The sequence below is a fragment of the Nymphalis io genome, chromosome 8, assembly GCF_905147045.1.
Source record: "Nymphalis io chromosome 8, ilAglIoxx1.1, whole genome shotgun sequence".
Lineage (NCBI taxonomy): Eukaryota > Metazoa > Arthropoda > Insecta > Lepidoptera > Nymphalidae > Nymphalis > Nymphalis io.
Genome location: NC_065895.1, coordinates 2,570,925 through 2,583,314, shown reverse-complemented (window position 1 = coordinate 2,583,314; position 12,390 = coordinate 2,570,925). Strand labels below are relative to the sequence as shown.

General features: G+C 31.3%; 2 protein-coding genes across 2 annotated transcripts in view; one reads left to right on the top strand and one right to left on the bottom strand.

The window, feature by feature from the left end:
- The window catches only part of LOC126770202 (SEC14-like protein 2), a 39,516-nt gene that overhangs the window by 18,867 nt on the left and 8,259 nt on the right, over window positions 1-12,390 (top strand). The window contains exons 2-3 of the mRNA XM_050489462.1: window positions 7,494-7,563; window positions 11,934-11,977. Coding sequence (XP_050345419.1) covers window positions 7,494-7,563; window positions 11,934-11,977 — 114 coding nt within the window. The remainder of the gene's footprint in view (window positions 1-7,493; window positions 7,564-11,933; window positions 11,978-12,390) is intronic.
- On the bottom strand, window positions 1,572-6,368 carry LOC126770181 (armadillo repeat-containing protein gudu). Its single transcript, XM_050489420.1, has 6 exons — window positions 5,770-6,368; window positions 5,385-5,691; window positions 4,787-5,132; window positions 4,338-4,721; window positions 3,487-3,701; window positions 1,572-1,710 (listed from the first exon to the last, which is right to left on the bottom strand). The coding sequence occupies exons 1-6, from the start codon at window positions 6,366-6,368 to the stop codon at window positions 1,579-1,581; spliced, it is 1,983 nt and encodes a 660-aa protein (XP_050345377.1). The 3' UTR covers window positions 1,572-1,578.

Genomic DNA, 12,390 nt, shown 5'->3' with positions numbered 1-12,390 from the left:
CGTATTTCTGGTGAGCCAGAAAGAATAATGATTCTGAGGTATTTGCTTGCAAATAAATTAAATTATTTTAATTAAGTGCAATAAAATTTAATCCATTCATGAAAACCAACAATAAGAAAATAACGGCTTTTTAAAAAGAAAGGCATAAAGAGATTTTATTACACTTTTAGAGTACTTTCATTTAGCAGAGCTTAGAATTGTTATTATATCTGTATACTTCATGTTTAATAATGTAAACTATTTTATGTTTGTTTTAAACTGTTTTAATATTACGTTGATATAAACTCAAAGTTCAAACCTTAAAGTAGAATGCTTACAAATTCGTCTGTATCGATGCATGTTATTCGATTGAACATGTTCGCTTTTTGTATTCTACTGATTAGCATTTTTTTTTACTTAAACAGATATTTCTAATAATTGTTCACTACAATTATAAAATATAAAATTAAAGTATTTTTAGATAAAATTGCTAGTTGTGAATTACCACAAAAACTTTTTATTATCTAAGTTTAATATTGTTACCTATATTAATAATTTAATTAAAATTATTATCTTGTATAATTCAAATAGGCATTATGTACGTTAATATGGCAGAAACTATATTCCACGCTGAATAATATACATTATTCTTCTGTATGTGAGTTCTAAGACTTCCTAAGCAGCTGAACCAATTTTGATAGAAAAATTCTGTCTGAATAGTAAGCACAGTGATCGGTTTCCAGTAAATAAGATAAAATAAATAAAAATCTTATTTCAGCCGTACGAAGTCGGGATGGGCAGCTAGTATATAGTATGTATATATATTTTAATATAATTATTTAAATGGCGTACTTATTGCTAAATAAGCAATACAAGGTCAAAGAGTTACGAGTGATCAATGCGTTTGCGCAAGCCAAACACATTGTACTTTAACATAATAATAAAACAGATTAATGGCGTTTTATAATTATGAAATTGATTTGTTGATTACCTCATGATAATCCTTTATTAATAAATTTTCGTCGTTCGATGATCGCAAATAATAATTGTTTAATGAGTTGCTCGAATTACTTTTTTTTATCACTGGAAAAACGCTTTACACGTTTCCCCCACGGGAACAATGGGGGAGGTATGTGTGGCTCGTCGGTGTCCTAGACGCCAAGTGCGACCCGAACATCGGAATACCCACTAAAAAACCAGCGGTACCCTTTCCGTCTTAACGAGGAGCGCCACGGGATCGCTTGCGCGTGCTACCGGTGGTACCAATTAAAACTAATGTAGGTACGTAATAGATTATTATTAACATTTTATTGATATATGATGCAGTCAAATATTATGATGACACAAAGTTAATAATAATTAATTTCTTTCAAATTTTTATTTGACATAGTTCTTCTTTATTTAGTTCTTCTTTATTTTCATTGTTATTATATTTTTTAATTTGTAATAAGATAATATTAATTATCTGTAATACTAAAATGTAAATACGTTTATTATATAAAATAAAAATATTTTTGTCGTTTGCAAGTATAACATTGAACAGTAATATATTTCACTTAATAAGTAGTAAAAAACCAGCCAATTAATAACTAAAATCATTTATTGTTTTAATTTAATTTTCTCAGTCGCAAGCGCCAGTTTTCGTATGTTACACAGACAGCCAGCGGACGCTTCTTGGAGTATAGGATCCTTGGCACCTATCGTTTCTAGCAAAAATTGAACTACACCAGCCTGTGAAAAAGAGAGAAAATATTTAAAAAATGAAAAGAATACTCCAACAAACATATTTTTCAAAACAATGAAATATTCAAATAACATTCAAAAAAAGAATACGCTAAAATCACATATACCCGTATATGGGTACTGGGTACAAAAATCTAATATAAGTTAAAAAAAAATAAACGCACCAGCAACGTACAGCATTTGATCACTTGTTTTTTTTATTAAATTAGCTGGTATATGAGAGAAAACGATTCAATTCGGTACAAACTGTATTGTCTTCATGACAGATAGAAATGTAACAACTAAGCACTCGTATTAATAACTGCTTTTGCGTAGAGACCTTTACTGTTAAGAAATATGTGTACTTTTGTGACAAATGACAACAGTCTGCATGTTAGCGGATGTTTTAGAATTTTTTATAATACTGATTATTTTCAAGGTGTTTCCTTCGTATGATGTGACCTGACCAATTTCAGCCTCGGGTGCCACTTCGAAACCTACTTTATTATTTTATTTTTACTTATGCAATTTCCATGTTGCTACTGAAAATCTCGACAGATAAAACCACAAGCCCTCCGTGCCTTTAGCCTTATAAGCCAGCCACTATACTACGAGACAATCAATCAAATGAATAGTTTCGACAAGTATAAACAGTTTTGTCACTTGAAGAACGAGAGATTGTCCGAATTCGAACGCGACCTTCGATTAAAAGTGTGTTTATTCTATCCACTGAGCCACATGGCTCGTGCAATATGTGGGCAATTTCATAATCACATAATAGAAAAGACGAGAAGAATCATTTAATATTTCATTACTCATCACATCAACTTCAACACTAAGTGTTAATGATAATTGCACAAGACTGTAAAAAAAAAGTGTAACCGCATAGGTCACTTGATTTTATGGCTCATTATTTGAGCAATGTATGTACATACAAGTTCGTTCTTGTAAGAGTTCAGACAGCGATAAACCAAGAACAAAAAACCCACAACAGTTGAGTACATAATATACTGTTTGTATAATAAATAAAATTAATTTATTAGGACCTTTGACATCGACTTTGTCAAAGTTTAAAAAAATACTTATAATAAATTTAATATTTATCTTTGAATATGTAAGTTGCGTAATTAAAAAAAATATATAAGAACATAAATCGTTTACCATTGCGGAGGATTCGTAATATCAATAGCTCGTACCTTTTATTATTGCGCATTGCCCAATCTCTATGTAGACTAGCTAATCGAACAGGACATAGGGCACAAGTGTAGGAGCAAACGCAGATGCACTCTCCACCCCCCTTATTCATAATATAGGCTCGTAGTGCTTTCAATGCCCAGCCTGGGGTTTTGTAATGGATGGATTTTAAAACTGCAGATATTTCAACCGTGAGTCAGCCCAATAAAAAATTGAAGTTTTCCTTTAAACTTAATAGTAGGTTCACTTCTTTGTCACATACATACACAATATATAAATATATTTACGAAGTTGTATTACTTAATTTTAATTATTGCAACTACATATATTCAATATAAAAACTAAGTATAATTCAGCTGATTTGAATTCTGTAAAAGGTAACTGATAAGGCAAAATAATTTATGAAAATAAAAAAATTAAATCAACGTCGGTTTATATAACTATTAAGTATTCGTATTCCACTCATAATTTCATCGTTCTGTACAGTTCAACCGATCGGCATAACAATAGATAATATAAAAACAAAGGATAGACAACATGTGCCAGGATTTGGTGCTATTCTATGTAATAAAAATAAAACATTTCACCTACCGCATGCATTGTAACACAGTTGATCGAATAGAAGGACAGGTGGTACAAGGCCAGCGCGGTCGCTCTGTGGACGTCCGGATCTCTTGACGTCATGTAGTTGACGAGGGGCGTGATGGCACCACGCTTGCCAAACTCCTGGCGGTTCTGAGCCCAGTCACAACAGTACGCTATTGCGACACCAAGGTTAGCTCTGAGGTGATCGTCTGTTGTGCTCACTGTTAATATAAATAATTAAATAAAAAATATGCAAATGCCGAACAACACATAGCTAAGATATATTTATCTATCACTCAGAATTTTTTTATCATAAGTAGGCAGATTTTTTTATTAAATATTTAAATTGATTCTACTTATGTAGAATAATTATTATGAAATTAATTAATAATGCCTTAAAGCAAATAGCTATTGATATTCAGTTAAGTGGAAATTATCTCATTCGAATCATACAAAAATACGAATAGATTACGACAAACCACAAAAAAAAACATGAGTACATAAAATGGGCTTTGTTCAACTAACAATTGAAATTTAAATAAGATACTAACACATTCAAATTTGTAAATAACTTAGCGAAATTAAATTTGGCATTGATACATTTAGTTCTTACTCCACAATTTTAGAACCTTAATTATTATTACGTGTTACAAATAAGTAAACGACAAATTATGCCATAACTTGTATTTCTTTTCACCACACTTAGTGGTTATTGGTAACAGTAAAAATGGTTTTCGTTTATTTGTTGATCAAACACGTGATTCAAACAAAATCGATTCAATTTGCAAAACGTTATTAATTTTTATAAGGTAAATTTCATACCAATTACATCTAAGTATGCGCAGTTTCACACTTACCAAGTTTCGAAAGTTTCGCTACGACACCGTGATCTGAGATTACAGCCAAGTTTTCGTGATCGTGGGCGATAGTAGCAATCGCTGCGCAGACAGCAGACAGAACATTGTGATCATCAGAGTCTAACAAATCCACTGTTAGTTCCAGGGCACCGACGAAAGATCGTACCATTTCCCCAGAGTCTGCTGCATTCTGAACGCATGGACTCAAAGCGAGAGCAGCGTTAGTTTGAACTTTCTTTGAATCATTTTTAAGGAGCGACCAAATAAGTCTCACTCCATCCAATTCGTCGATTTCCATCATACAGTTTTGCTCCCTAGCGCATTCCATTAATACCAGCGGTACGTTCTCTAGCAATGGCTTATGAGTATTATTCAAATGATGTACTGTAACAATGCAATATTGTGACAAATATAACTTAACATCGATACTTTATATTCATTGTACTTACTAAGCATAGGAATCCCTTTAGCAAACCGGATTTTTTCTCGATTAGGCGGATACTTCGCACATTCTGCTAGAGCTCCTGCTACGTTAGTAAGGACACCATCATTCTCATCGTCTAACAGTCTCACCAGAATTGGAACTGCTCCTAGGTTGTCTAATCTCTTAACACTAGTATCACTGTTAGCACATTTCCAGAGCGCTCCAGTAACTGCAGCCATAAGTGGCTTATTGGCCCTGTTTGTAGAATCTTGAGCTGCTTCTACTAAAAGTTCAAGGCCTCCGGCTTCTCGTATCATATCTCTGGTAATGGCGTCACTGGCGCATTTGTAAATGGCTAGACTGCAGTAAGTCTGCAATTTGGTATACATTACAAATGTTATGTAACTTAATAATACGAAATTATTGGAGTAAATCATAACATTCGTATGCAAGAAATTATACATTTTTAAATAATTACGTTTTATTAATTTTATTTTTTCTGATTATGTATTTAAATGCACTTTTTTTCAAAATTACATCCATATTCAAAGTAACGTTAAAGATGTAGGACGTACTTTTTGTGATATACAGTTAGGCAATATGCCTTAAATGTTTCACCTTACCTTTAAGTCCTTGTCCTCATTCGCTAAGTGCTTTATCAAATCATCGACCATCTTTTCGGTCTGTATAGCGAGCTGGAAGGAGGTTTCACTAGCGCACAATTGTAAAAGTCCGACAGCCGGTACCGCTACATCCAAGTGAATGGTCTTGAGTATCCGAGCGATAAGAGGAATCATACCGTACTTCCTCATTGCTTCGCGGTTTCTTTGCGACGATGACATCGACCACAGAGCCTTAGCGCCAGCACGCGCTATATCAAGAAATTGTAGCTCGTCTTGATTTAATTCCTCCTTTTCCGTTATAAGACATCTGAAAATATATTTATAATATTATTTTTTTAATTGTTTTTCGAGTTAATTTAAAAGTATAAATATACATATAACTTGCCTTTCTTTGATATCCAATAGATCTATTAATTTTGGTATGCCACCAAACTTTCTACAAAATTTTCTGCTTTTACGAATTCTTCCCAAATTCGCGATTGTCTCCGCTGCTAGAATTTGAACGTCTCTTGCTGGATCCGATAGGAGACCAACTAATAATGGAATTGCACCTAGATCTGTTACCTTCTTGCGGATTTCGATATTCGGCGTTATGTCTTTAAGTACTGCCAAACCACCCAAAATGCAACACAGGTCTCTGGTTTCTAGTAAATTCACTAAAAGTTCTAGGCCTCCAATTTCCTGTATGGCTCTTTGATTTACTTCTACTGTAAGATCATGGTCTTTAAGGCAAGATAAAGCTACCATAGTCGCAGTTTGGTTACCTGCCTTCATGTATTTGACTAATTTCTGAATATGCCAATATTCAGGAGGTATTTCTGATGATTTAATCAAGTCCGCCCAGTTGTCCTCAGATGATGATGTTGATGATGGGGAAGAAGCTGAAGTGTCTGATCCTTCAGTTACCATAACTATACGAGGAAGACCAACTGTGTCTTGGCCTCCATCAACACTAAAAGTAGATATGTTATCACCCTCCGCCATTATAGTTAAAAAACAATAATTAATATAATATTTGTATAAATAATAAAAACTAATTTCCAAAGAACTGATAGTTACTCAAATTCGCACAATTTTAACTAATGCAATTTGACGATATATCAATAACGTTGCTTAGCAACGTGTATACTTCTACTTAAAAACTGGCAGCATTGATACATGTCAATCAATAGCATTTTAAAGCGAAGCACGTTTCGTTTTTATAAAGAACTTTAAATCGAAATTAATTCGTGACTTTTGATACAATAGCGCAATAATAGTCATAAAATGTATTTTATGACCTATGTATCATTACAATTATAAATAATGTTTATAAAATGTAAATAGGCATTTTAGAGTCAATTTAATAACATGAGAGTTAAATAACCTTAAACGTAAGTTACGTTAAGTTTTTGTATCATTTAAATATTATCGACCTTGAAGAAAAGGGTCATGAAAAATCGCGGTTATGCAAAAATACTTCTTTAGGGTCAAAAAGGAGTCTTTAATTCTTATTTTTCTAATTGCCTAACCCTTCTTCTTACATATATTATATTGGTCTTACCTAAGGAATCCGCATCCGAATCCGAATATGTAACATATAACTCCGAAACTATCCAAATTTTATGCGTTTTATTGTAAAATGAAGTTTTCGTTTACCATTTTTCGACATTTTTCTATCTGCATAGATATATTATATACATACAAACTATATTATTTATTAGCATATTATATTAAAAGTGAATCTGATTTTTATAAAAACCTCAAATTGGATTTAACAATGAAATAACACCAAATCATACAAATTGATGTAAATTACTCTTAGAAATCCAAATAACAGAATTGAACGCATTCAAAAAGCACAAGTTTTGCCAATATTTAATTAACTTTACGTTTCTGTTCATCAATAAAATCGGTTCGAGATTAGCGTGTTTTTTTAAACAACGCTGTTTGTTGCTGTGTAAACAACAAAGGTATCTCGTAACTATATTTATGTACTTTGAAATCGACCATACAGTGTCATCAATATAAATGTTTCATAATAAAACTTTTATAATTATTAATCTTATCTAATGTTATTTAATTGTAAACCTACATATGAAACATTAATTTTTATTTTTCTTGTTACAGTTTCGAAGGAGTGTGAAAGATGTTTTAAAGCCGGAACACAATGATCACTTTTTACTAAGATGGCTTAGAGGTAAATAAATTATTATATCTAAAACTACCTTTAAATGTTCTTTAAATGACAGATTAATTTGTCACTTTTTCTGCATCTAACCTTTTTTAAATATATCGACCTTACCCGCAGATATACTCGTAAGTCGTAAGTAGCTTACCTTATACAGTACAGTATACTAACAGCCTGTAAATGTCCCACTGCTGGGCTAAGGCCTCCTCTCCCTTTTTAAAGAGAAGGTTTGGAGCTTATTCCACCACGCTGCTCCAATGCCGGTTGGTGGAATACACATGTGGCAGAATTTCGATTAAATTAGACACATGTTTCAGGCATGTTTCCTCACGATGTTTTCGTTCACCGAAAAGCACAAGGTGAATTATAAACAGAAATTAAGCACATGGAAATTCAGAGGTGCTTGCCCGGGTTTGAACCCACGTTCATCGGTTAAGATTCACGCGTTCTTACCACTACGCAATCTCGACTTCATTCTACCTTATATCCGTGAGAAATCTATTTGAGCTCTTTTGTAGTATAATAATTGACGTAGTTGTAATTTTTTGTACCTATGTACTTAATCGATGATAATCTAGTATAAGATTGCAGTTTTACTTAGTACTGTAATAAAAATGTACTATCAATAATCAGACATCCCTAATAAATTTTAAGCATAAATATTACTCGCGTACCTACATAAATATTACTGGTAGTAGAGCTTGTAGTTGCAAGCCCGTCTGGGTAGGTACCACCCACTCATCAGATATTCTACCGCGAAACAGCAGTACTTGTTATTGTTGTGTTCCGATTTAAAGGGTGAGTGAGCCAGTGTAATTACAGGTACAAGGGACATAATATCTTAGTTACCATGGTTAGTGGCGCATTGGTGATTTAAGCGATGGTTAACATATCTTACAATGCCAATGTTTATGGGCGTTGGTGACCACTTACCATCAGGTGGCCCATATGCTCGTCCGCCAACCTATACCATAAAAAACATTTGGCACTTAATACATCCCCTTGAATCATCCAAATAGAATGAAAAATATTAACCATATTTATAATTTATTAAGAAAAAAAAAAACATTTTTTTATGCTTTAAGAAAAACTTATGACAAGTTTTAAAAGATACTTACGATAAGTCAAAGAACAGTAGAATTAATTAATACAATGTCATTAGTATATTTTTTCCATACAACCTTGAACAGTCGAAACGATTCTTTGTGAGGTTGATATTTAAAATAAGATGTATTCTAAACTAGTTTTTTCCCGTGGCTTCATGCGCGCTAGTGTGAATTGGCAGGTATGAGGTAAAAAAGGTATGTCTATATTTATAGCTTATGTCGTTCCTTAGGATTAAAGTTGGGATCAAAATCGGTTCAGTGGTTTGGCGGTGAAAGCGTAACAGACAAGAGTTACTTTCGCATTTATATTATTACTTTAGATAAACTGGTATTTACGAGATTTCATATATTGTGTGTTGCGATTTATCAATGGTTGTATATGTATGTATGTATGTATGTATGTAGACACCCTCGAATACAAATATACTTAAAAGAGGGCAAACCCATGAAATTTATCATTGATTAAGTTTTCAGAAATAAAATAATTTTGTATTTCATTTATAGAATAGAATAGAATATGCTTTATTGTACACCAAAAGAGTTACAGAACCATTTTAAACACAAACATAAAAGAAACAAAAACTTTTTTGTACAAAAGGCGGTCTTATCGCTAAAAGAGCGATCTCTTCCAGACAACCTTTGGGTGAAGGACATGAAATAAATAATAAATAAAGGGGTAAGGAGGTGTACTAATCATCTCAATTTTTATTTTTTAAATAAATATAAATATATATACACACAGTACTATAGCTAAATATACATACATATAAATAAATAATATATACATAAACAGATATATATAATATATAAAACAAAACATTTAAAAAAAATGTTATTATGATAATAATAATAATAAATAACAATAAAGTGCGGCAGATAATAAAACAACACTCCCTGATAATTAAAAAGATAAATATTTCATTTATATACCCACATTTCTATACGAGTTATTAATGATCTATTGTTTTGAACATCGAATATTTAATACACATATACAATTTAAAAAATATACAGTTTGTTTACTTGGTTATAATGACCAAATCTTTTTCCGACTATGTTAATATTCATAGTTATTTTTAAATATCAATATCGGTACATTGATTATAATATCAGAAGATAAATAATCAATTGATTGACATAAACGTTTTAATAAACTATGCAGTCATTTTTTTAATAAATTGATTGATAATTTAAATTTATAATAAATGTTCATTAGATATAATATGCAAAATAATCATATCTTTTTATGTAAACTAACGGCTAAACGGCTATCGCTGCAACGAAATACTTGACACTAATATTTATCTTACAAAATACCAGTTTACTTTTTTATAAAGTACTATAATTTGTTTTACAAAAAAAAACAAGTTCCGTTCTTAAATTTGGATTTGCCTAGTGACTACTGCTCTTATAATATTACAGCATATTTGTTTTAAAGTATTTCTTTTAATACAATTAAATAATACAAAGGTATAAGTATATATAGCTTGTAAGTATGTATTCATGAATCAGAAGAACTAAGGTCTTCTCATATTTTCAATTAATGTTTGTAGTGTATACCACTTCGCCGTTGTTGTTTCGGCAAATACACATAAAGGATATTTTCAACATTTCCCTATAGACATTAACATAATTATATATAATTATCACATTCGATTATTATTTACAAGAACATCAAATCCAAGTTAGTCACTTCTTAATTTAAAGTGGAAAAATCACAGCTATATAATATATACACTAAAGCCTTCTCCGAAATGCGCTGCATCTTCTGGTATAAGTTATATGTATATGACATCAGTAATTATTTTAATGCACGTCTGCTCGTTATTAGTGTAAATTATATATTCTTATAAAACAATTTTAGGATCATATCAGGTTTAATCATATCAAATTAAAACATAAATCTTTTATTCGTAATCTTACAAAACGCATTGTTATAACATTTGGACGTGCATATTTTTATTGCATTTTGCTTTTTATGGACATTTTTGAAATCCCTGGCCAGTGTTATCGATCGTAAATATGCAAACATGAAAAACTTATTAATGTTGCAACATATTTGATATTGGCCCAACGCCGTATGTTGAGAACCAACGAATTTTCTTTAAAGTTAAAGCTTATGGATCATATATTTATTGTTGTTATGTGAAAACGTTGGTCAGTTTATTTTAGGCATTGTATAGAAAGGTATTCTAATGCAATTGCATTACATACAACGGAGGTAACATTGAAATTGTAGCTGATCAGGCTGTATCGTATGACACGTTTAGATAATTAAAGGATTACTGGATCAATGTAAATATAGGTAGGTAAAAACTATAAGAGACTGTTTCCTTACGGAGAGCAGACGAGCTACTACCGGGAGTACCTAATGCTTCATCGCTGCAACGCAATACTTGACACTAATATTTATCTTACAAAGTACCAGTTTACTTTTTTATAAAGTACTATAATTTGTTTTACAAAAAAAAAAGTTTCGTTCTTAAATTTTGATTTGCCTAGTGACTAGTGCTCTTACAATATTACTGCATATTTGTTTTAAAGTATTTCTTTTAATACAATTAAATAATACAACGGTATAAATAGCTATATATATAACATGTGAGTATGTATTCATGAATCAGAAGAACTCGTTTAGTTTGATATTTATTTACATAAATGTGCGTACATACAAGTATTAATGAGGTTAAGTAAATTCAACATTGGCATTGAACTGGAATCGAGGTACAGACGCGGTCATTTCTGTGATCTTATGTATTTCATTTTATTGCGCAAACACAGGTGCGCTCTCTTGTCTCTTACTTTTAAAATCCGACACGATCGGAAATAGTTCAAGCACAGGACCAACGGCATTACGTGCTTCCTGGGCTGCTACTGAGGTACTTTGAGTGAAAAACTCAATAACGTTTTGTAGGCTCGACCTGTGGTTTGATCCCAGGATCTCGGGGCTGTGGCCTTATAGCCACTAGACCAACGTTGTATATAATTATTCTTATTTCCAACATTATTCCTTTTGTTAAATTATTTTGCGTAAATTATACATATATATATATATATATATGTATAATTTATATATTTATATATATATATATATATATATATTTATATATATATATTTAATATTATGAAGTTAAAAGTTTGGCTCCATTGTTAATGTTTCACAAGAATAGATTAAATACAGACCGTGATCTTAAGTATTTTATACAAAACATTTTTGTAATTAGATAAAACTTTGTTGTGTATTTGCTTTTATATTTGATTTTTTATTTGCAGCTAGACAATGGAATCCAGAGGCCGCGGAAAAAATGCTTAGAGACGTAAGACTATTTTGTTTTTATATTCTATACGTTCATTGTTAACAAAATTGAGTTAGCTAACAACAGTGGTTAAATTTATTGTTTTAACATTCATTTAATACTTGATTTATTTCATAAAATTTTTTTGACTTCTACAGTCTTTCTTACTGTTATTTTATTCAACTTGAATACATTAAAATATTTTCTCTTACTATTAACTATAATGTATACCAATGTAAGCAAGAAATAACTTTTGACAACAATATATTATCAATAACAAGAGTGAAAAGCACAAGTGTCGAACGAAAGTCAGAACTTGCGCAAAAGGTTCCGCTTACCTATTTTATGTAAAAATATCACTGTTCACCTCGTATAATTCTTAATCAAATACGGGTTATTAAAATACATAATAAGGTGTGTGTTCAACAATTTAC